The sequence below is a fragment of the Toxotes jaculatrix genome, chromosome 7 (assembly GCF_017976425.1).
Source record: "Toxotes jaculatrix isolate fToxJac2 chromosome 7, fToxJac2.pri, whole genome shotgun sequence".
Classification (NCBI taxonomy): Eukaryota; Metazoa; Chordata; class Actinopteri; family Toxotidae; genus Toxotes; species Toxotes jaculatrix.
In genome coordinates, this window is record NC_054400.1 from 12,410,551 (window position 1) to 12,437,507 (window position 26,957).

Below are 26,957 nucleotides of genomic sequence, written 5' to 3' on the forward strand. Positions count from 1 at the left end.
GACAATGCACTGAAAAGCAGTAATTTGCTAACCCTCCATGTACCTGAGTGATTAAGACCATTTACAAGCGCTGCATGTTATCATTGAGTTATTTTGTGCCCTAGCACCTAGAACTCTTTCTTCTACAATTTTAACATCTGCTGATGATCAAGCTGAAATGACATCATGATGAAAGACCTACAAAATGCTTTAATAATACCTACAGAAATAAGAAATTAAAGGACTGAAAAAGTAGTAGGAGTTGTAACTCTGCATCCATTTAAACTCTGACCCATTGGGACAGTGGAAACTGTGTCACCACAATTTTTTTCTAATCACTGTGACCTTGTAAGCTTGTTTGCGATCAGGGCACAAGAGCACACACACACACTCACACTCTCATTAACACACACAGTATTTTTTCCATGGTTATATCATTTGACAGACCTGCACTGAGTAATAGTAATGTCTGAACACTTGGGTTCAGAATCAATTAGACAACAACAGAAGAAAGTACATGAACGCGTCTTTATGGTTGGGAAACAATAGGTCTTTTACATAGCAGGCACTGGGACTTTTGAAGCTGCAATGAACCTCAGTGTGGTGTGATTCTTGGGATTGTTAACAAACCTTTGAAATCACAGGAAGTCACTGGATTTAAAGCTTCAATAACAATAAGAAGCAGGGATTTCCTCCCTCCTGTTCATACCGGCCACAAACTTGCAGAAGAAATTTCAGTTTATATGATGGAGGACAAAATCCACAGTTCTCATTCTGTGTCAGATTGACCTCTGAAGTTCAGTTGAAGCTAATAAAAGGTTGCAGTATTCAGAGTTAGACTAATCAAGTATCTTAAAAAGCTATGGACAAGGCATACATCAAAAAATGTGAACATATCCTTTAAGGTTGTAAGTATTAAGCCATGAGCAGAAAAGAGTTTAGTAGCTTTATTTCTCTGTGTGCGTATTTTATCCAAATGCCAGACAGTGAGAACCTGTATGCACTTGCAACTGTTGCTGCAGTTTAGTGATACAGTCTTTGTGCAAAAAAAAAGCTGATATTGTTTGATTTGGCACTCAACCTAAAGACACAGAAAATTAGCAGCAATGTCATGAAGGTTCACTGTAACTGACAAATCTGTGAACATGGAATCAGCTTCACGGACTGTTTTCACTGTCTTAATTAGAAACTAATAACACCTCCGTTCTGTTGCCAAAACAAACCATTTTTCTGTAAAAGGGTTGGGCACAGTGTCTGACTCATGCCATCCTACCTCTCTTCTGTTTTCACTGTCTTGCTTCATGTTGTTACTGAATTTTTGCTTTCAAAAATGTCTGTTGTATAAAACATGAATTTTAATATCTGATGTTTCTAACTTGGACTGAAAGAGTGACAGAATTCAGGGTTTTTGATACAGAAAAGCTGATTTTTCAGAGACATTTCACCAGATAATAACAGTATAACAACTGAGAGCACTGAATCTGGATTTCCTACTACTTGGTTTTTACTCCACAAGGTTCCTGGATTCCTGGCGTTTGTCTTTTTTGAAGGCAGACATTAATTCCCTTGGTTACCTGCCAGCTTTGTAGAAATACACTTTCATCGCTCTTCTTCCTTGACTTCATCATTAAATACTACAGAGCCTGACCTAAAAAAATAACCCATCATTGAAACATGAAAACAACCACAAGTGACAAAGTACCAAGTGCCCTCTAATGGGACACTTATGGGAAATTTGCAAATTTGTCCACATCCAAACACTGAAGCCTACCTGCACCCTTCATACACATCTCCTAAAAGCAATGACATTGTCATGGATAACTGTCAGATTACCTCAGTCTTATTGGAACTTCTTACAGTGTTATTGCACAGTAAAAAGTGTGTCCTGACATTACTTACTTCAATGTCAATGTCATCAGGAGGTGCAGTCATCGGGCTTTCAGTTATCAGTCCCAAACACTTGTCTGAGGGCGAAGCCTGTATGAAATACAAGAAGTGGGTGATTAGAATGAAAACAGCCCTGCTTTAAAAAGTTCAAGGGGCTGCATTGTTGGGGGCCTGTTGTTTTAGGTACCGGTGAGACAATGACAAATGATCCAGTTTATGTTTATATAGCTGTTCTGAACATCCAGAGTCAAAGTCGGGGTGAAAAGCCTGCCGTCACAGAGAGGGGTGAGACTTGATAATCGCTCAAATGGGGATAATGGTGTGCACTTTCAGGCAATCATTTTATTTTATTCAAATGGAGCATTTCTTTTGGGAAATTTGAAAATCAACACTTTCTTATACACTGAATTATAGCTTTAATAACCATCATAGAGCATTGCCTCTATTTGTGTAACTGACATCTCTCTCTCCTTCTCTTATAGGTCTATTGTGATCCACAATAACAGCTTAACCTCTCCACTTTATGATCTCATCTCCTCAATCTGCTAATAACAACTTAACAACTTAATTAATTTTCTTGTGTCCTTAGGCTATTAACATGGCTGGCACATGTGCTGAAATGTTTTTCCATCTCCTACGTGAGACATGTCTCACTCCTCGCAAAGCAAAGATAAACAAACTGAACTCAGGTTGTCCCCACCTCTCTTCTCTCTTAGGGCCATCTTCTGTGATCAGTAACGATGATGACTCGGCCTCCCCTCTTCACCACGTCTCTAACGGCAGCAACACTCCTTCGTCCTCAGAGATGGGCCCCGACGCCGTAATCATCGGCATGACCAAGATCCCTGTGATAGAAAACCCTCAGTACTTCAGGAGCACAAACAGCCTGCTCAAAACTGACACATGTAAGTAAAACGTGAGCCCAACTGAACCATTCAAAAATAAATATTTATCAATCAGTCATGAGCTGTAATCCCAAGTATTCAAGTTAACTGCATGCGTGTGATACATGGGAGTTACTATGGCAACATCTTTCCTTGCTGTCATGGCAATGACCTTGGAGCTGGAGAAATAGAAAGTCCATATAGATGCAAGTGTGTGTGTGTGTGTGTGTGCCCCGGCATATGTTAGGCACAAATCCATTCATAAATTCGAGACTTCCACATGTGACTCATACACATATATTCCCAAAGCTGCAGGAAGCAAAACATGCAGTGAAGTGAGCCTCTGCAGGCAGAAGTGATGTTTTTCTGAGGGTAAACAGCTTCAATTTATCTAACTACACAACATGTATACACCACAAATCCACAAAGTAAGAGACAGAAGGGGCAAAGAGAAAGCAGTCAAAGAAAGTGGGGAGGAGACAGAGTCAAACAGAAACAGAAGAAAAGAGGAACATGAGGGAAAACAGGAGAGTGAAAGAGAGCAACAGTCAAATAGACAGACAGAGAGAACACAAGGATATTGACCTGGTCCATCAACGTGACATTATGATTATTGACAAGTAATAAAAGCTTCTCCAGGCTTCGGCCTTGTGTTGCAGTAAATTATGGAACCACGTGTGTGTGTCTGTGTGTGCACCATCAGGCTCTTTTTGTTGAGGGCAAGGTTGAGGAGGTATAATAATGGGGGACTGGGAGTTGATCTCTTCAGCCCTGCGATATAACTAAAAGACAGACCGGGATTTACAGTCTAAAGACAAGAAAGAAAATGCTGAGGATCAATGAAAGTCAATAATGCACTGCTGTGTATGTGTACATGCCTGCGTGTGTGTTTTAATATATTACTGCCATTACAACTATTACTCGGTGTGCTTCTTTGACTCACAGACAGGCACCATAAATACTGAAAGTATCTGACAGATTATTTGGCACTGTGCCTTTTCAGACCCCATATAATAGCTTTTGATGGAGACAGTTTTGGCAAAGTGGCACGGGGTTGCATGCCAGGAACTGAACTCTTTTTAAACAGCGGCCTTAACCAGCTTGTGGCCTGTAATATTGAATGCAGGAATCAGTAGCGGGTACACGTTTCTACTTAAAAGATGGCACAGACCTCTTCCTGGCAGCAATAAAGCAACAATTACTCTGCAGAGATGATGGAGCTGCATGTAATTATGGGAACTGTTAGCTGTATTGCAAAGCTTCAGTTGTGCAGCTTACCTCTGAAGTGAACACCTCATTAACAATAATAACATCAGAGGAGTTAGCTTTGTTGGAAAGCCTGTCACATAAATTATTAGGGAGGTACAGTAAATGCATACTATAGGGGGAAACTACTGTGTTTATGTTTCCCTAATTCCTCATATACATAAACACAGGCTGTTAGCATGCATGTCAAGTAACTGAGGCCAGGACATGACCAGGATGTTAAAAATACTGAGATTGTGTGTCCACATCCCACCAACAATCCTGCCCAGAAATCAAGTGAAGTCTTTGTGTTTGTTTGTTTTTAATTATTTGGATTTTTTGTTTTGAGTTGCCAGTTCAAATTTTATTCAAATGGAGCATTTCTTTTGGGAAATTTGAAAATCTGAAAATCAACACTTTCTTATACACTGAATTCTAGCTTTAATAACCATCATAGAGCATTTCCCCATCAGATTGCACAGTTCTGTCCAAAAAACTTTGCAGCAAATTATGTGGAAATTCTGACCCACAAAGTACATTTTAGTTCCCAACATAAAGTTGAAATGCTGAATTTATTATTTTGTTGGCCCTGAAGGAATAGTTTGATGTTTTGGAAATATGTTTATTTGCTTTCTTGCTGAGATTTAGACAAGAAGATTAACACCAAGCTCATGTCCACGTGGTAAATCTTCCAGTCTTCCAGTCATATTTAACAGTATCTCTCACTTTTTCCAGCGTTTCAATCCCAGAGATCTTTTGGGGTGTGTATTTTGTTGTATCTAGGGAATGAGGATTAACATTGTTCTGGAAAATGTTATTCATAAGTCAACACATGCATACAGTATTTGAAAAAACCCAGACACACACACACACATACACACTAAGCTTATGAAAATTTAGGTCACAGTTAGCTACACCTTCTGATAGGAGGGCGTATATTTGGGAGTAGTAGCTGACAAGAAGGAGGCGTAGTGGAAAAGAAAATGAAGCATCAGTCAGACATGATTGTGTCCTTGACATACCAAATTGTTCAGTTCAAACTACAGAACGCACAATTTCCCAGTTGTTCAAGCTGATTTGTGTCAGCATCCAGGGTCATGGAAAGATTTTGGGCTGATGAGAAGAGCAGGAAGGGAAGAAGAGACAGATGGCAAATAGGGAATAATTATGTCCCGAGACATTAATTTCTTTGGTTGTTTATAAGATGCTGATTAAGGGGGATAGGTGTGAGAGGTGGCTCTACAGGGAGACATGGAGAGATCGGGGATGTAGGAAAAGGACAGATGGAAAAAGATGAGAGGGGAGGTGGTTGATGGGAAATATTATCCTTCTTGATGTTATTGTTGTAAGCGCTGTCATAAACAAGTGATGGAAGAAGACTGACAGAGCAACAGAATTGGGGAAGAACGTGCGCCTGGATGTTAATGTTTAGAGGATGTTGATTAAAAAGTGATAGGTTTAGCAGCTGAGGGGAATTGCAAAAGGGAGAAATAAATGATGGAACAGAGGGATGCTAAATATGGAAAGTGAGAGTAAGATAATGAGGCTGGATGGAAGGATGCTAAATGAGCGAATATGATAAGCATGGAAAACGGGTATTAATTAAGAAAAACATCAGAGAATAAGAGTGCAAAGTTTGGTAAATGGGGAATAATATTTCTGTAGATCTTAATTAAGGGTACTGATTGAGGAGAAAAGGGGTGATGTGTAGCACTGCGCATAGAAATACAGTTTAATAATGAAAGCAGGGTGGAGGAAGGAGTGCAAAATTGGCAAAGGCAGACAGCTGGAAAGCAGAATTCATGAGCGATATAACACTATAAAAAATAACTTAATAACTTAATTTTGCTGTGTGCAACAATTATGTAAAATTTTTGAATATATGGACGCTAAATTAGTTGCAATGTGGCATGTCATGTGAGTCAACACCAAATCTTCTTGCCAAAGGGAAAAAAACAAATAAAGCAATAGGGAAAGCAGTGGTCTGCACACATCAATTTATTTGCTATTTGAGGGTGTTAATTAGGGAGAAGTGGTGCGAGGTGTTTTCATGGGTGAACGCTTATTACACAACCACAGTAGGAAATGGTGCGGTGAGGTAATTAGCTGGTTAAATTGTGGGTAGTTGTCTTGTGGGAATGTGGGCTTATTGTGCGCTGCTGCTGCACCGGGGATTGTGGGTGTTCTGTGACCTGGCTCTGTTGTTTTTCAATTGAAGACTTAATGTCATGAGAGCAATAGATAATGAATGTAAATGCAGACGTTTAGCCACACTGATACCTTTAGATGTTGTTTTCTCCTTAAGACATAATGTGTATTTATAATGTGTGTAACGTTTAACATCCACCACAACCAACTTTTTTGTGGAACTAAAATATAGCATCAGCATTTCCCAAAACGTATCTGCAAAACAAATTAGGCATAATTTCTAGGAGACAGGGATGACATACGGTATACTTTATATGTTCAAAGCCTACAGAGGCGCACACACACACACACGCACACACACACACACACACACACACACACACACACACACGTTCTCCTCCACCACAATCTTACACTGAAAATTAGATGCTTTTGAATATCTGATGTAGACCAGCGGTGTTTCTTATCTCTTTCTCTCTCTCTTTCTCTCTGTCTGTACAATATTGGGTTATGGCAGACCTTAGTAGCTTACAGTGTAGATCGATGCAGCTTCTGAGAGTCTAGCTGGCCTTTAATGTGATATTCTGAGTGGACAGCTTTTCTTCAAATGCACCTCTTAATCACATCACAGATAAATCTCAGCTCTTGGTGTCCTCGGTGTGTGTGTGTGTTCAAGTAGTATCCATGTGCACGTGTCATAGGATAAGACGTGTTTCCTTGCATGCAGACAGTTGCACATCTGGCCCGCAGTCAAAAAGACAGGATTTATCTTGGTCATAGTAAAGGCACCATGCTGTTAATCATTCTGTAGAATACAACCTTGTATCATCACCATGGCGAGATGCCAAATTTTCTAAAAATCAGCTGGCATGGAGTCACAAGTTGCTTAGCAACAGAGAGAAGGTTTGTCGTCTCTGATCCAACTGTGGGAGAGCAGAAGGCAGGAAGAGATTATGTACATGAAACAGACAAAGAGACATGTTTTTTAAAATTGACGTTACAGTAAAAGCTGGATGAAATTCATATACAACAAAACAGTGAAATTAATTATGTGCTGTAGAATACATATGATGTATAAACGATAACATATGAATATTTATGCAACAGGAAAGATGTCCTCAGACATACACTAATAAATGATCATCCCTCTGCCAATTTTACTTAGGTAATAAAATAAAATTGGCAGACAAGGAAATAAGGCGTCAAGAGTGTGTGGATTCTGAGTGACAGAGAAACAAAAGAAATTATGAAATACATAAATCATACTAATTAACATTTGTTTCCACTTTAGAGTTAGCACACTTGCAGCGATTTTTTTTGTTCAAAGAGTGGAAAAATCTGCACTAACACTTTCTAACACAGTGAGAGTAAATTGTTTGTGTCAATAGGCTACTAATAAAATACTGACTGGTTCCAAATAATAATAAATGCAGGTACAGTGGAAGACCACAAGACTATGGGGAACAAAGGAGTAACAACTGGGCATTTTAGAGAAAAGGAGAAACTAATTAAACAATATAATAAAATATAAATTAATACAATTACACCCACACACTCTCCTCTACTTAACTGGGTGATTTGGAATAAGGACAAGACAAGAAATGGAACTTTACTTTGGAAACTTTATCATGTTCATTGAGCAGTGCAGCGGCTCATAACAGAAACACTGGTGTGGAAAACAAGCATACCTTTGCCAAATGCATAACTATGGACAGCTTTTATTGGCTATAGTTAATCTTTCATGTTTAATGAGGAACCTAGTAGTAATTATTTTAATTACATGGGAAGAACCTGGTATGTGGGTTGTAATATGATGTGTGGCTGTTTTTACTCTTTAATTACACAATTAAATACTTAAAATAACAAGGCTGACAATATTTTTCTGGATATCTACAGTACTGTACCCTGTAGATACCCAGAATTTACAGAAATACTTGGTGTAATGTATTTCTCCTTTCCTCTAGAATAGCAAATTCTTATCCATTTCTTCTTATTGCATTTAAATATCAGTTGGCATCATCAGTATTTTATTGATACATGGTAAATCACTAATATTTGTGTTGTACTTTTGTCTTGATTTGGTAAAATGACACAGACTGACAAATAAACCACACATAAATCAAACTAAATTAAATAAAGATGCACAATCAAAGTTTAATAAATGAATTCTACTTGACATAATACCACAACATCAAGCATTTATCAGATATATGACCTGTGGAGTTCCTATACTTTGAACTAAATCATTTGTGATGTCATATGGTCAAAAGTATGAAGTAATTTTAAACCAAAATGGTCGAAATTTATGTTTTCTTTCTCTGCCTTTCCTTGGTCTGCAGTTGTTCAGCATATTAAGAGACACAACATCGTGCTAAAGAGGGAACTGGGAGAGGGAGCCTTTGGAAAAGTCTTCCTTGCTGAGTGTTACAACCTCTCACCTGACCAGGAGAAGATACTGGTGGCTGTCAAGGTAATCTGGAAGTCTCACTTAAATTCACTGATTTAATTTTAATGTCACCTTCTTTTTTAAAATCTGGATATGATACAGACATTCTGTAGTTATTGAGCTTTAACCATTTATTTTAGTTTTTGTACTTTTTGTTGTTACACTTTTTTTTGATACACAGCGTGTTTTCTACAGGAAATGGAGTCTCTGACCTCCAGACTTTGTCTATATGTCTATATATATGCATTATTGTCTTTAATATAAGAAATTACTGTGTAATTGGCAGAGATTGCACAAAAAATGGGGCCACTCACCAGTTTAATTTTTTTGTAGCTATTATAAACAAAAAAGAACTCATGTGGAGGGACAGATTGTCTTTGTAAAACAAAATAAAATACCATCCAGTCTGCATTACAAAAAAGTGTCTAATAAATTCGGAGTCTAGTTTCAAGCTGAGATATTTTGAAAATCTCTGCTCTGACAGAATGGTTTGCAGCACCAAAATAAAGCCCATTATGTTATTATTGAAGGTGAAGTTATTGGCCTCTCTACAATATTTTGCATCTGAGAAATTAAATCCTTCTCATGGCGTCTGTACAGTATTTAGACTTTCTGTTCGCCGTGGCCTCACCTCCATTTCCTCTGCTATTGTTAGAAAGTTGTTCCTTTCAAGAGTTTCTCTGTAAGCATAAGGTGGAATTACACTCAAACCGCTGACTTCCGGGGTCAAATTGAATGGTTTCCCAGGGAGCATCCTCCCATCACATCCATCCATCCGCTCATCTCTCCATCAGACATGCTTTCTCTGCTGGTCTGCGGTGAAACAAGATCTGATTGGTGAAGAACTTCTCATTAACAATACATGACCTGTGAGACCCCCCCTCCGCCCTTTCTCCCTGTATCCTCCTTTACCCCCCACTTCCTCTGCCTTCCACGCCTCACCTCTAACTCTATCTCACACCTGACTTTTTCCTCTCTCCTCTGTCTTCATCCTGATACACTCCTCCTCTCAAATCCTCCACCTTCTTTTCTCTTCCTACACTTCCTGTTTCCTTCCAGCTTAGCTCTAAACCACTTGCTGACCCACTGATGTTTGCTGCCAGCTTAGCTCCAGCTCAGTCTGTGCACTCTGTAAAGTATGCACCTGAAAATCCTGGGAAGCAGAGTTTTTGGTTGTAGAACAAGATGCTGGATGCTGCTGACTGATTGTCAAACCTAGTAAAATGCTCTATAATCAGCACTTAACTTACATTAAAACTGCCATCGGCGCAGCTGTATATAGACATGATGTAGATGAATCATTTAATCATTAGAGTCACGCCATTGATTTAAGCCTCTCAATTCATCAGATGCTTTCTTTTTCAATTAGCTAATGTACCACCTGCTTACAGAGTGTACTATACACTCTTCCTGCTCTTTTCATCCTTGTCTAACTGTCAGTTGGCATGAGTCACCATTTCTCTCCCGTTGTCTTTTTCTCCCCCTTGTTGCTGCAACAACAAAGACAAAATGTGATGACAGGCCGGTGGAAACCAATTTTAAAATAAATAATGACACTTTTTGTGTTTATAGGGCTGGTCCAGCCAAAATACAAAACAAACTAAAAGGAACCGTTTCTTTGGGCAAAAGTACTTGACAGTCAGTGAGCTCTCTGGATAATCCAAAAAAACTGAACCACTGTTTCTGGGAGACATTTCAAAACCAGGACATCTACAAGACTTTATCTGTCTCTTTGTGGTCACGTTCAGTCTTTTAGCTGACCTCTGTGACTTTCAAAAAAGAAAAATTAAAAGTCTCCTCATACAGAGGCCCTTGCCCAGGGGCCCCTGACCTCTCTAGTCAAAGGGGCCTGTGCCCAGTAGGCCCATTTGTATACATGAAACACAGAGAAGTCAACAAGTTGGTTCAGGCAAGGCTCTCACATAGAAGTGGTATCAAAATGGCAGGTGGTATGTTGAAAATGCACTTTTCTCCAAAATGTTGTCATGGAAACAAAGAGTCCTGACGTCACTTCCAGGCTAGTCTCTTTAACACCAGCTTTTGTAACTCTGTAAGCTCTGGAAGTGTGGTTTTGTGATTTACTGTCCAAAACCAAAACAGTCTGCATGGTCAGATACTACTATTTGAGAAGCTTTTTTTTTTGGGTAATTTAAACGAACTGACTCTTTTTTGGGGAGGGCGGGTGTAGTCTCAGCACCAGACTTTTGCTGATAACTGTCTACTGTTGTTGATAGTTCAGGCTGAGTACACAAATTAATTATTTTAAGTAAATAAACGCACTTTTACAGTAAAAATGAAGTGATATACCCGATTTACGAAAGAGATGCAGGCACTCTTTTGATTATATAATCTTATTGTACAGTGATTTGCATTTTCTTTTGTTTACTTCCTGGAAGTTCTCTGATTTGGGCAACATTTTTATGGAACTATATTAATAATGTACATGAAGCAGCTCCAAGATTTGTCAGTTCAGAAAAAAACCTTTTCTCCACTGTTCAGCCTAAAGAGACATGTTGAAGAAATTATAGTGATTTGTATTTTGAGTGATTTGTATTTTAAACCCCGACCCCCATTAGTGCATGGTTCCTCATGCACATACTGTGTATGTTGTACTCCTCCATGGGTTCTATATTACAGAAACATGTTCTACCCTGTACACCGCATTACAACAGCCGACACTCACTAATAGAGCTTAATGGTCCTGGTTTTAGGGTAGCCTATCAATCAGCCAGTCAGCCGTGATACAGAAGCAAGTTTTACTGTTACTGCATATTATACACTGAGCTGCCATCAATCACAGGCACACTTCAGCACATGCAGATACAAACAGAAATATGCACACACGCATCTATGCAAACACACTTACACTCCTGCATGCCATCAATCATGAACACCTTCCGCTTTCAATATTCTTGCCTTTCAAACATGTAAATGTGAGTCACTATATTCCCCAGCCAGAGGTTGTTGATTGTTTCTTATTTGTCCAGAGACCTGAATGCGAGCAGACCGGATGACTAACAGTACAATATTCTGGCTTTTGGCCTGGGAATTGATGCAGCACTGAGTTCAGCGACTGAGAGCACGAGAGTTCATACACAGAGGTTTCTGGCTCACAGGAAAGTCTCTGTTGTAACTTTCCCGAATTCAATTTTCCAATGTTTAGCTCAATACAGTGATGAATATCTGTGGCAGTGGTCATATGATACACTGAGCATTTCAGTTAGCTGATTGAACTCAGCGGTGTAGTGCACGTCTTTGCCAAGACAGAAAGTTTTTATGCTCTTTAATCAAATTTGTTCCAGATTTCCTTTTACCTGGAGGTCACTGTGCAAGCTGCAAACAGTACATGTATGAATAGACTTAAGTAAACCAGTCACGCTCTGTGTAGTGGTCCATAAGCATTTTACTTCCACTTTTAAAACACCACCTTTAGTAAAGGTTTATGAGTTGTAAATTTCTTAATTAATACTTTATTATTTTTTTTATTAGATTTATTAACCATTAATCAAGCCGTTAATTACAATTTCTAAACCCTTTATAAAGGTGGAATAAGGGTTTTTATAATCATTACCACAGGTTGGCATATATTCACACAAACCGTCTTACAAAACCAGGCCATCACTCTCAGCATGTGAGTACCCATCAGAGCAGAGTCAACACAGATTTCCCATACATCTCCGATATAACATTTCATACTGAGATTGGAGCATAGGCTTTCATACAGTATCTATACTATAATAATCCACCATGTCATTATCATGCAATATCACATTGCAGCCTGTAATGTGTGTGACCGAGCCTCTGTTTCATGATATCTGATTGGTCAAAAACATTTCTGGCATCACAGCGTTTTTGATGAAAGGTCACGGGTCATTTCCTCCTTCCTGAGCTTTCTTAGTGACTCCTCCTCGTCCTTTCGACCTATGTTTGTAATAGGAGCTCCTATCTGCATTGTTAGCACACAAGACAAACAAACACGCTCACACTCACATGCACACAGTAGAAAGTGAACGTATATCCATGTCATACACTGTATGAGGACTACTCAATTATTCATGTAGGACAAGAAGAATTTTCTATATTTTTCTTCTTTAGATGTGAAATGAATACAGACCCCATATCATTTTCATTTCCTCTAACTCGCTCTCTCTATTGCTCTCTCCCTATGTCTTTCACACACACACACTTGTTTTCTGTCTTTGTCACAGATGCTTGTGTTACACAACCTGCCTAACAGATTTCCTGATTCATAGAAAGGAGACAAAGATTAGTTTCAAAGGGAACCAGGGAATATAATGAATGTAAACACTGTTGTACTTTGTAATGGCTTACATTAATTTAAAATGTCTCCATTTTTCCTGCTCTGCCATTGTATCGGTCCTTGCCCGCTGCCAGTAATTTCACACTGTGTGTGCCGGGTTGCTGTAACTCACTTTTACAAGGCGAGACACTTACATTTTTTTTTTCATAGTGGACATCAGCCAACCAAATTGGAGCAGACTGGGTGCGCTGTGAAAATGACTAATTGGCAGTAGTGTTCATGGCATAATGTGTGAGTTTTTCATTTGTCAGTTTATTAAAATGTCACTTCTGTGTGTGTTTCTGTGTGTGTGTGCATGTGCAGACACTTAAAGAGGCCAGTGAAAATGCCAGGAAGGATTTCCACCGCGAGGCTGAGCTCCTGACCAATCTTCAACATGAACACATTGTCACTTTCTATGGAGTCTGTGTGGAGAGTGACCCCCTCATCATGGTGTTTGAGTACATGAAACATGGAGACCTCAACAAGTTCCTCAGGCATGGCTCTTTTCATCATTCCATAAAAATGTCATCAAAATGACAGCTGTTATATCAAAAAGAAATTTACATTATTCTAAAATGTCATTATGAAAACAGGGAGATCAATAGATTAAGTGGATTGTATAGTACAAGTTTCCTCTATTGTTTCAAAAAAAAAAATCTGTTTAAATTTAAAAAAAAAAAAAAAAAAAAAAAGGAAACTGTGTCCAGGAAACAGCATGACTCCAACAAAAAAAATAAATAACTGGGCTTGTATTAACTTTCCACCTGATCCTGCACAGGGCTCACGGCCCCGACGCAGTTCTGATGGCAGAGGGCCAGACCACCAGACCTGTGGAGCTGACCCAATCTCAGATGCTGCACATTGCCCAGCAGATAGCATCTGGCATGGTCTACCTGGCATCTCAGCACTTTGTGCACCGCGACCTGGCCACCAGGTTTGTCACTTACTCTGCTACTACACTCTGTTTCTTTGTAAGGCCTTAAAGAATACATAACTATACTGGGACATTTCATCAAATAGCCAATAATGACCAAGTGAAAACATACATTTTGCAACACTTTTTCAAATGCCATAAAACAGAAATACCTTTTTCATGAATTGTGTTTCCTTTGGTCGTCCCATCATGGTGGCCAACTTGATGTCAAGTATGTTTTTTAACATCTATAAAGAGACAGAAATGAGACATTTTCAGTCACTATATAAAGACAAAATTGAATGTGCAATTGTTTTGCAGTATTTACTTTAGTTTTTTCTTTACATGAGAATCATTCAGCCATTTTCTCACTGTGAAAGCCAATCAATTGATCATTCTTAGAACATAGATATGTGCTGTTTTATAGAATATGCACTCATGTTTTCTGTACTGGCTACCTGTTTCGCTCATTTTAGGCTCACTCTTTCAGCTTATGTGTGCCCTGTAGTATATTGGGTTGATGCATCAAGTCTGCAAATTGTGAACAGCAACATTTTAGGCTGATATCAAAACTTCTATAAGGTACAATAAATATGGTGGAGGTTTACATTTCTGTACTTAGTTTGTTTTTGGTTATGTTTGTTGCCCAACAGGAACTGCCTGGTGGGTGAGAACCTGCTGGTCAAGATCGGAGATTTTGGCATGTCCAGAGACGTGTACAGCACTGACTACTACCGGGTAGGTGTATGTGTCGATATCTTTTCTGGCCCTTCTTTTAGCCTCCCTCCTCCTCCCTGCTGCATGGGTCCCTCTCTGCTCTTCCCCTGCATGGGCATGACTGATGGACTCCTGCAGAGTTACAGTAAGACATTTGCTGTGGCAGGTCAGCTAACCTGAGTACAGTGCTGCGAAATTAAACATACACGTAGCTGTGAATAGCTCCCTATGACGGCTCACAGTATGTAACTGAATAGACTCGAGGAGAGGGACAATACGTTGCATGCTTTGTTATGTGATTTTAAGTCATACAGAGTTTAAAATAAGAGCTTTTTATTCAGATAAGTACTGCAGCATTTTCTGCCACCGAGGGCCAATATACACCAGATGTTGTGAACTGTTTTTTACAGTGTAATTTATTCACTATTGTTTAATTCAGCAGGTGTTCATTTTAAATTTAGGAATCTGCTGTTCACCAGAGACTTGGCTAATGAGACAGCTGCATGACATGCACAGGCCCAAAAATTACAAAAGTAAAATCAGAAACTCCCCCCAAAAAGTGTGATGGTTTCTGAACAAGCAATCAGACACACCATTGTGACGTCTGAAGATCCACAAAATACTCAACAATAGTTATATTTTAAAAAGACTACATTTAATCATTTGATTTTAGTACACTCTTTCATAAAGTGTAAATGAACTCTAGGATCTAACACAAGAAAAGGTTATAGCTTAAGTGACAATACTTCTGTGATGTGCAGATCCCATTTTGACAACTAAATATTGAATTCAAACCTGGAGGTAGTTTTTTTTTTTTTTTTTGCTTTTTGGTTTTTTTAATGCTTAAAAGGGGGCCGGGGGCTTGTGAAAATTTATTATGTCTTGTTTGAAAAATAAAAAATATGAAAAATAAAAATATTACAAAAAATAAAAAATATTATACCTTGAAACAAAAAAGGGAATGTTTCTGCAAACTGTCTACATAGCCTGGTTAGTCCTACAATGTTCAAATTACAGCGAATAGATTTATCGTACTATATATAATAAATCTGTTCACATTAGCAAGAAGCACTAGACAGTGGGATATAATACACACACACACACACACCATTCTCAAGAGGTGGTATAGAAAGGGCTACTCTGCAAAAAAGAAAGAGAGAGGAAACGTGGCTGCATTTCTAAAAAGAAGTGTGTGAGTGAATGTATTGTGCGTGCATGTGTGTGTATGCGGGGACATTTAGCAGCTCTACTGTGAGTGTCAAGATAACTCAGGAGTACAAGAGACAACTCAGAGTGTTTTTTTATGCTGCACAGCGATCTGTCGCCTTTCCAAAAGGCCAAAATCTAATAAATCATACTGATTGATTGATAGTGACTGTCCATTTTTCCTGCTCTTTCTCTCGTCCACTGTGACAAACTGACATGAGTGACAGTGACAGAGGACTCAGGGGAGGAGGGAGAAAGAGGAGAAAGAGGGAAGGAGCAGTCATTCAGTGACAAGAAAAATCTCTATTTTGAGCAAATAATAACTCAAACAATAACATTCAGAAAGATAACAATAATCCATAGGCCATTTGATGGATGTATAATTCAGCAATGGCACTGATTGATGCATCTTGTGTTTTGTATAAAAGCATGCCTTTATATGTTGCCACAATAATTACTCTGAAAAAAATGCTTGGTGTAGTTAAAGAAATACAAAATAATAATCTCTCTCTCTTTTCATGTTTCTCATTTTATAAACAGTATTACTAGTATATTAAAAAAAAAAAAAAAGTTCACCAGAAATTATAATGCATATACATGACAATATTAGAATATTCCAAGTATATTTTCTCTGTTATTTTATCCAGAATAGAAGATGACTTTACCTACAGTAGATATTTGCAGCTATTTTACTGTTAATCATATTTGCCACATGTAGAAAACTTTTCATGACCCCAGAGCTCAACCATAATATTGAAAAGGTTAAAAATTCAAGATCCACATGGCCACAGTCAATCTTGGCTCAGAGCACACGGAAAACACTGTTACAATCTGATTTGGAATAACTAGTTGTGTATGGAAGATTAAATATGTGAAAAAGATTAAGGTCTCTCCTCTGTGGCTTTCTTTTGTACTACCACTGTGTGACGACACATAGCAATCCCCCCCCTTCCTTTCTCCCCTCCTCAATAAAGCAAAGCACTGAGGCTGTAGTCATAGCAACGGGCGAAGGCAGTGGCAGTGAGCCTCAGAGTTGTATCCAACGTTTCTCAGGAAGAAAAGTAATCAGAGAACTTCTGTTTAGTATGCTGAGGCAGTATGAGAGAAAGAGAGGGGGAGAGGGAGAGAGAAGTGTGGGAGACGGAGGCAGGAAGGTGGCAAAGAGATGAAGGGAGAGAAAGAGCTGGAAACGAGAGAGATGGAGGGAGCAGCAGGAAAAGAAAGAGAGGGAGGAAAAAGGAGTGGGAGGCCAGGGAGGGAGGAAACAAGACACAAATAAATATACAAAAGGAGCGAAGGCAGCAATAGAACGACAAAGGAACATACACATGCTGAGGTAGGAGAGGAGAGGTCTGGAGGCAAGGCAGCCATTGGACAAGTCGTCGTACAGGATAGTCTGATAGTGAGAAACAAAGACATACAGGAGCTGCAGCTTTACACAAGCACAGAGCAGGATATCAGAGACACAGACAGATGGGGAGAAGGCAGCAAAGCAGAAGAGAGGTACAGGGTGGTGGCAGGTAAAAAACAGTGATCCGCCCACATTTCAGCATCCAGGAAAGACAGAGGTGTGTGTGTGTGTGTGTGAGACTGTGCTGAGCGTGTAGAGTGTAGGGGCCCAGTCATGCTCTTGCGTCAGACAGGAGCAAAGATGAGTCATAGAGGAATTGGAGCCCCCCCCTCCTCACCCCCTTTCCCATGTGTGTACGAGTTTGTGTAAGGAAATAGAAGCAGAGGCGTAGGACTGAAGGGGCTGTGGTGACGTCATTGAATCCCCTGTTACACAATGAACCTGACAGATGCTTCGGAAGACAGACAAGGGTGCCTCAATTCAAACCATGAGCCCTTCCATGCAGCCTTTTTTGGTGTGTGTGTGGGCATGTGGGTGGGGCTGGACTTGCAGTTGGAGTTGGGGTGGGTGAATGCACACATACAGCACATTTATTCATTTTCTCCTTAAAGTGATTTCATGCCCAAATATGGAGGATGAAAGAAAATAAAATGTCTGCTTAGGTTTTAATGTTCAAGCCCGACTGTTTTACACTGCTGACACAGACTGTAGGGAAACGCTGGCAACAAAGTAGAGCTAAACAATCTCTGCAGAGTAATTTGGCTTGTTTTTTTTTTTTTTTTTTGTTTTGGGCTTTTTTACAACCCATACCTAGGTTCCGAGCAGCACAGACAAACAGCGTTTTAATGGAGCACCTGGAGACACCAGAGTGGAGCAGTTATCTGTGCAGGGGAGAGCATTGTGTGTATGTGGACAGACAAAACACTCCTGTCTGCATGACAAGATACGCATCAACGCAACAATGATACTGTTAACACTTAACAAAATTTATCATATGGAGAATAATTTCTTTTTGTACATATTTGTGGAAAAAAAATTCCTCAAACCTGCCTAGTTATCAAGAATGTTGTACTAGCAACACATTAGCCTCAGGCAGATAGTATAATTGGTTAGTATTATACTGATCCCAGAAAAAATCATGAATCAACAATGACAAAACAGCTACAAAAAAATCTATTAGCAGATGCGACAATAGATGAATATCTGCTTGGTCACAGAAATGAACGTAATCATGGCTGAGTTTTCTCCCAAATCTTAAAGGAATTTCAAGAAAATAAGCAAAAGTATCCATATGCATTTCCCTTCACTGCTGTTATGCAGATATTAGGAGGAGGAGCTGGTGCATCAAAATAAACAGTTGGTGGCACTAATTCTCCAGCTGAATGCCATTAAACCTCATGTATTAAACCACTGCAGAAGAAGAGTGGGCAACAAGATGACATAATTAACAGAGTGTCAGTCAAACCTCGGAAAGATAAAACAAAAACCTAAAAATAAATAAGTTGCCTGTGAATATTTTACATGTTCGTTATCACTCTATTTGTGTCTTGACAAATATGTAAATTGACATTTCCTCATCATGTCAGAAGAAAACATAGTCCAAGCAGCATGACAGGTCCTTCAAAACCTAACATAATTTCTAAGACACAGCCTTGAACAACAGCATGTAATATAAATATAAACCAACATGTCATTTTAGTGTTTTTCAGATGGCCAGAAGAACAAGCTCTTTTCTCAAGGGAAAAAAAATAAAACCGACCAAGGCACAAACACACATGCACATGCACACACATTAATGCATAGACACTGGCATCCTTGGAAAGAGTTTTTGTTTCCATGGCAACACAGAGGGCAATTAAGGTAGGGTTCCTGTGTAATAAAGAGTAGGTGGAGTTAGTCACATAAGCCCCTCCCACACCACATCCCATAATGCTTTCTTTTTAACCAGTCCAGTTCCCATGGATACCACGGCCTCCAGGAGGTCACTACAGAGAACCCACAGCCCTCCTGCGCTTAATTTTCTCCTCTTTTTTTTTTCTTGAGGCTTTCCTGGAACACTGCTGGCGGTGGTCTAGCTGAAATGATGCATATTTATAAGACAGAGAAGGAGAGAGACAGACAGGCGGGATTAGAGCTGGTGAGAATGAGTGAGAGCGAGAGAGAGAAAGAGAAACGGAAAAGGGAAGAGTGAAGGAGACAAAGACAGAAGAAGCAGCTAATGACAGCAAAGAGATAACAGGGACAGAGCTGATGACAGAGAGATGCACCATCAGTGAGAATCTATGAAAGCGTTTTGTCTTCAGACTGCTCCTCTGTAAATGTGACTTTCCTAATTTTTGATGTCCCCTCCTCCCCAATGACAAGAAGGTTTAAGAAAAAGACAAGAAAGACAAGAAGGCTTTCCCTTCCTTTCCACCGTTTTCTCTTTCAGTTCAGCCTTGTCAAAGAGACAGCCCTTTTTTTCCTCCTCCTGATTCTCTCTCTCATATTCTCTCATTCAGATGTGCACTAAAACACACACACACACACACACACACACACACACACACACACACACACACACACACACACACACACACACACACACACACACACACAGAGTTAACAAATATAAAGAAGTACCACAGTAGTTCAAGAGCCCAATATTAATATTTCAGATTATCAGGGGAAATGATCAGCCTTAATGAATAAAACAAAAAGACTAATGGATGTGAGCAGGTTCAGACACATCAGTGAATAAATACCTTAAGAAATCTATCAATAGAACAGAATAGAATAGAGTAGAATAAACAATAGCTGTGACCAAAATCACTGTCTATTTACTATACTGTGCACAATAGTTGCAGTCATTTTATCTGAAATCTGAGTATCAAATTTTCCCACAATAGAGGACTTTTCTTCTGTAACTTCTAACTGCAACTAAGAGTAACTAACTAAAACTGGCCTCCACTACAGCGGTTACAAAAAGAAAATGAAACTTTTGTGAATTTTAGAAAATTAGAAAAACTGCAACTCGCATGAAAAAACCTATAAGCTGTCTAATATTGTAACTTGGAGCTGTCCATAGCCATAAAAGTGACTGATGCTATCAAAAATCATTACAACTTTCTAGTTTTTAGCCCAGCTAGGGATAAACAACTAGAAAGTTGTTGGGACAGCTAGGGCTTGTCCTAGCTGTCCGTGGGCTAGGACAAGGTAATGGGAAGTGTGTTTGAGATGTGAAATTTTGAACACAGGATTGCAATTTTGATTAAGGATATCAACAGATGAAGGAAATGTGCATGTTGTTGTATAAATACTGTGGTATAGTGTGTTCTAGTATATGTAATATAATGTGTAAAATATATGTCTTTTTTATTGCATTCTGTCTTATCACTCTCACACTGTAACCCTCTACTTTGGCAGAGCCAAGCTTCATTATGGCCGTGCCAGTAAAGCACGTCTGAATTTGAGAGAAACAGAGAGAGAGAAATGAAAATGAGAACCAGACAAACAAGGAGGGGAACATGGTGTGACAGAGAGAAACGTGACGGCCCGGTTATGAAGAGTAAGAGCTGAAGAGATGGAGGCAGATATTTTTCCCCGGGCATACCAGTGAACCTGATGGCTATCTATGTGACCGTGCACATTTTATTACTCCATTAAATAACCCACTGACTAACATAGAAACAGGCCAAGTGTGGGTACCAAGCCATTAATAACAGGCATAAACCTCAGAAAATGGATTGTCCTGTCTCTGTGGAGCAATGGAGCGCAGATCAGTTGGTAGATTCATGTGCAGAGAAGACGTAAGGGGAGAAGGGAGGTTGAATGTGAGAGAGAACAGCATCATTTGCACAGGTTTAGGTTTCATTCAGCTTTACTTTTAACACGTTAGGGTTAAAAATTTTAGCATGGACATATTTAACATTTAGCCCCGTAAAAATTCACTGACCTGCAAGCAAGATGATTTTTCCGAGCTTAAAACTACTAACAGGGGAAAAGGGAGGGAAATACAGTATGTTAAAGGGTTAAAACACATAGGTTTCTCTCTTTTTATGGCCGAGTGACACTGAGACATAATTAATGTGGAAGACATTACAGCTGTTGTCCAAACATAGTACTGTAGTAGGTGTTCATTCACCTTGTGTCACTAGTGGAGCATGAAAAGTTTTTCACGCTCTGACCTCTGCTGCAACATTAACCCCATTCAAGGCTATAGTCACGGCCTGTGAGAGTCTGAAATGAGCTGTCAGTTTTTATGAGCAGTAAAAACATCAAATAATTATGACAATCAAACAGGCTCCAAAGGCTCAGTTCAGATTAGAGCTTAATGAAAGGACCAGATGCCTGTGAGTTCCTTAGCTGTTTTCAGATTTCTTGCTTTCTGAGAATCACTCCAACTCATTGCATTATTTGTTGCAACAATTTAAAGGGTCAGTTTAAATAGAAAAAAAATCTGCAATAGTTTATTCTGGATCAGATATTTAAAAAATAAAAAAATCCAAGTGCGTGACTGCTAACATTTTGCTGACTCATATACACAAATTGGGTCAGACATTTTATTTTATACATTTGGCTGTTTTTCCTGCCTGTTTTTAAAATATTTTTTGATCCATTGGCTGATCACGGACTTTTCATTTTTCCCAGGTTGATCCGGTGTATTGTGAGCTCAATGGCACATCCCCTCTTTGTTTGAGGGACTGTAAAAATAGAAAAGTTAAATAAAATTATATGCTGACCAGGAGTGAGGTGTGCTACAGTCAGGGAGATGATGCAATCTACTCTGCCATACCACCAAGCCTTGCTCACTTAAATGCCTCAGGCGGCAGTTTGAAGGATTGAGATGTTTGCAGCACTGCTTTGAAATGTATTGAAATTTCTGAGTGAACTTTGTGAGAAATAGGAAAAGCTGCATGACCATGTATTCGAAATGCATGATGTCTCCGAATAGAAATGAATAGAGGAGAATTGAATATAGAGTGTACAGGTCTGTAAGAGGATGGGATGACTCCCAAGATGCTTAACAGCTCTCTAAATCTTTAGTCTTTCTTCTGTTCACTCTACACTATACTGACTTTACACTCTCCCTCTCTCTCTCCTTGGCTGTGTGTTTGTGTCTGTGCGTTCAAAAGGTCGGAGGTCACACCATGCTACCAATCCGCTGGATGCCCCCTGAAAGCATCATGTACAGAAAGTTCACCACGGAAAGTGATGTTTGGAGTCTAGGAGTTGTTCTCTGGGAGATCTTCACCTATGGAAAACAGCCGTGGTACCAGCTGTCCAATAATGAGGTACAGAATACAGCACAGTCACTTATCATAAATCTGACCATTTCACTAACATCTCTAAGAACACCAGCAGACTCAAAGTTAGGATATCCTTTGACTAGACATCACACTCCAGAAGATAACTAATCCATTGCAGCAAAAAGAAGTGTAGTCAAAAGTACAAACTTTATGTAAATGTTACCTTGGAAGCACCTTCAGCTTAATAAATAATGGCAAACAAGATGTTGCAGCCCCCAGTTATGAGGAAACAGCCCTTCAGTAAAAGTAAGGCTAAATATTTGATCAATTGTGAGTACAAGTTTTTCTCAGGTGTATGTTTTGTGAATCTCTTTGCCTGAGTCATTGCATTATATAAGGCAAAAGCGCATCGCTTTGAAACTCAACAAGTTATCATTTTATCATGTCTTGAATTAATTGTAAGGTACTACACAAAGCTGGAGAACCGGGTTTTGCCAGTTTTGCTCTGCTCAACATTCACAGAAGCGAAAGCACTGCTGTCTGGCATCACTGTCAGGCTGCTGCTGCAGCAGCAGATGTGTCCTGTGTTTTGAGTGCAAACAAAATTGTAACCCTGTTTTTCAAAAGGACTCATAAAATGTCCCTTTTTTTTGTCATGGATCACACTGAATTTTGTGGTCTGGTGGCACTGCTACAGCTAAGTATCTGTTTGTTTCAAAACAGCATATAGTGACAGTAGTGACAGTTACTCTAAATAAGGATTTTCCCTAAGAATAAGTATTGAACATGCAACTAATTCTTATTTTTATTTTCTCAGTTCATTGTTTGGTCTATAAAATATACAAAAATTGTGAGAAATGTCAATTTCTTCATTGGTCCAAGGCAACATCTTCACATTACTTATTTTGTTTGTCAAGCAGAGCCAAACCCCAATGATACACAATTTATAATGATATAAAAGTGAGAAAATGAACAAATCCTCACATCTGAGATGATGTAAGCAGTGACTGCTTGGCACTTTTGCTTGATAACGGCCTAAACAAGTTTTGCAGCCATGAAAAAAGCAAAAAACAAAGACTCTTGCTTTTGAAGATTTCACTCAGTGTAAACATCATAAGAGCTGGAACGAGCTGCTAGACAACCAGATACTGTCTAATAGTCTGAAATAAGATGACCTAAACAAATTTTAAAACGATAAAAAGGAAAACAAAAAGGAAAATGTTTTAATTTTCTGTCAGTTGACTAAGCACTTCAGCTCTATGAAACACTTAAAGTGCATCAGATCACTGACATAACAGCAAACCAGAGCCCTCAATTTGAACTACAGCAATAAATGCATTTACTTACTAAATAAATAAGTAAACAATTGACTGTTGCTTGTGAATAATTAATAACTCTTACAAATCATCCCTTTACCACACTCAGGGTCCTGACCCATTTTCCGGAAAACATCAGGGCCTGCATCAGGGCCTTTCAACCCCTCACCTTAACCTTAACCTCCAACAACTTGAACCACCCAATGACCTCGACTCTGGTTACAGCTTTCTAACCAGGAGTCAGGAGTCCCTTTTTGTCCAACTCATTGTAGTTGCGTCCAAAATTAACCTTTAGCCCCATCCAGCCTCTTCTTTACCATTTACATCTATTAAATTTCTGCTGATTCACAGTTCACTCACCTCCTGACCCAAATCTGATACTCAGATGTCTTCTACACAGGACATGGACTTGTGTCTGAAAATGAGATATCCATTATGTATCTGCTCTCACAAACTGATTCATCTCAGAGTGAGGAGGAGTTGGTAACTGCTTGATTGGCAAAAAGATAATACTCATAGACAGAAAAAAAAAAACATAGATACCTATTGATAATCTTCGGTTGTTCATTTCTTATTTATTTTTTTTAATGGTCATATAGAAATTTGGAAGACTTAATAGAAGCCGCTAATTGGTAGTCATTCCAGACACACAGCAGTGTGTATTTAATATCTGAGGAAATTCAAAAAAACATTAATCATATTACAGGCAAATAACAGTATAGGTACTTTCCAAACTGCTGCCAGAGGATGATATATATACTCCCTCTACTGAGTAAAGCTTTACTCTGCGTACAGTGGTTAGGTTTCAAAAATTGTCATTGCCTTGATCCAGAAATCCTCATCCTAAAGCAGATTTAAAGCTCAAATCTGTATTTTTTAATTAATATGTAAGAGAATATATGAAGTGTCCTAAAACACTAAATGAACTGTATGGCTTATGTAGGTAAATCTATAGGTGGAGGCTTTTCTCTCAGATACTAGAGAGAAATTGTGTCAGATTTGTCTGGATGACCACTTCAGTGCAGTGCAAATTCATCAGTTCAGGAAATAATTTATTCACTCAGTCATTTTCACTGTATGCCGCTGAAGCAAGGTGAAGCAACTTTACCAAGCAGATGTTCCATCATCTTCGCTGAAGTTTAAAAATGCAGTTATGGATTTCAGCTTGGGTCGTTCCTGTTCCTGTTTGCTTTTTTGTTTTGTTTTTCTTTTCTTTGGTTTTGCAACAGAGGGCCAAGACTACCGCTGACATTAAACTTGATGTCTTTCTTTTTTTCCCTCTTTGTGTTGTCCTCTGCAGGTGATAGAGTGTATAACCCAGGGCAGGGTGCTGCAGCGCCCCAGGACCTGTCCTAAAGAAGTGTATGACCTGATGCTGGGCTGCTGGCAGAGAGAGCCGCAAATGAGACTCAACATAAAAGAAATCCACGGCCTGCTCCTCAATCTGGCTAAGGCCTCACCTGTATACCTGGATATATTGGGCTAAACACAGGAGGACAGAGGAGAGCTTTGGGTGCGTGCGTGTGTGAGTAATGTGTGTTTAGGTGGGGGGGGGGGTTACTGTATTTAAGTGTGTAAGTGCATTTCAGGTTGCATGCGTGTGTGTGTGCTGGGGTGGACATGGTGATACCTCTGAATGAAGTGAGTGTGCGTGCAAGGTACTGCTATAGAGGATGTGAAGCTATTATCAAACTCTTAAAGGCAATCAAAAAGTTCAACTCCTCCCCAAACGCCTCTTTCCTCTCTACCAATTTCCTTTCCTTTGTGCATCTCTACTCCTTCCCTTCTTCCTTCCTGAAGAGACATTCGCTAAGAGTAATTTAACTTTGGAGGAAAAAAAAAAGCTTCTAACTTCTTTTCAAATGCTTTAAACTGACTGGGGCTAAATTGATGAAACCTGATTAACTGGACTTTAAATTTAGTGACTCATCCGTTGCTGCCCGCAGGACAACAGGACTCGTTTGAACATCCAGAATTTTCAAGGAGGCGCAGCGAGGGGAGGATTTCCACAAGCTTCGATCCTTTGAGTGTAAATATAAGACTGGCAGTGAGACATTTCAGAGGAAATGGCTCTGTGAGATGTCGAGCCATAAAGACACTGTGTTTTCCCCTCTCACCCTGTCCGTCTGTCTGTCTTTCTGTCTGTCTCACAGAACTGTACACAAGTATTAATGTCAGCATTCATCCAACATGGCTTGAGGAAAAGCCTACACAAATGATGATTAACACACTGGTTAACATTACAGTAGTCTGACTGTACCAGAATAATGACCAAAAAAAAAAGGAGGACAACTAAACACAAGCTGGTTTTCTGCTGCCTGTCAGATAAAATCGGGAGGTGAGATGGGATGATTTTTGTTTGGCCAATTTCACTGATTACAGGAAAAAAGAAAAAACAATACAGTGACAACTGAGGCTTAACTGAGCTGCTGTGGTAAAAAAAATAATTCAGGTAGAAAGGTGTGGTATTCTTCCACACCGTAACAGAATAACATTTGAAATGTGAAAAAAAAGGGAAAGGTTGATCTAACTGATCTATATCTCCTCATGCAACAGAGTGATATACATGTTTCTATGGATATATGCACTCATATCTGCATACTGCATTTTACCATTGTTTTCTGTTACATATTACTTTGCTCAGGCCTGATCTGCACTGTCATACAGCACAGGGTAACATGACCACCACCCCCAGCCCTCCGCCAAAGTGACAGATGCTTCACTTGTGATGTCAAGCACTCATGTCGGAGGTCAATTGATTCATTTGTCTGCAGCTGTCTGACAATTTCGAGGTCTTGGTGTTGTTGGGGGGGGAGGGGTGTCTTAAAGTTGCTAAAGGAGGTTGGGTTTTGAATGGTGAGATGTGTGGGCAGCGGCGCTGTAGAAGGTGTGGTTCATTTGGTCAACCCATATTAAATCATCAAGGCTCTCAGCACTCAGACATCCTTGAAAACCACATCTGTGCTAGAGGGGATGCACACAAACACACACTCAAACACACACACGCACTGTATACCTTATCCCGTCATCCCTCCATCTCTCCACACACACACACACACACACACACACACACACACACACACACACACACACACACACACACACACACACACACACACACACACACACACACACTGAAAGACACTCAAAACGGGCCGAGTAGGAAATTGAATTGTGCATGTTTTATTATTTGAGCGGTGCAGTGCTTTAGCCAGGCCCCGTCCTCTGTAATGGTGTAATGTATATTTCATTACAGCCTAATGGGCTCCATTAGCACAGTCTCCTCACAGACATTCAAGACTTATTGTTTTATGGCTGAGAAGGAAGGATGGAG

At 39.5% G+C, this 26,957-nt stretch overlaps 1 protein-coding gene across 1 annotated transcript in view; it reads left to right on the forward strand.

Annotated features, from left to right (window-relative positions):
* The window catches only part of ntrk2a (neurotrophic tyrosine kinase, receptor, type 2a), a 70,478-nt gene extending 45,369 nt beyond the window's left edge, over positions 1-25,109 (forward strand). The window contains exons 14-20 of the mRNA XM_041042938.1: positions 2,583-2,771; positions 8,483-8,613; positions 13,214-13,386; positions 13,671-13,826; positions 14,459-14,543; positions 22,194-22,352; positions 24,924-25,109. Of these exons, the coding sequence (XP_040898872.1) occupies positions 2,583-2,771; positions 8,483-8,613; positions 13,214-13,386; positions 13,671-13,826; positions 14,459-14,543; positions 22,194-22,352; positions 24,924-25,109 (1,079 nt within the window). The remainder of the gene's footprint in view (positions 1-2,582; positions 2,772-8,482; positions 8,614-13,213; positions 13,387-13,670; positions 13,827-14,458; positions 14,544-22,193; positions 22,353-24,923) is intronic.
* Positions 25,110-26,957: the final 1,848 nt, after the last annotated feature.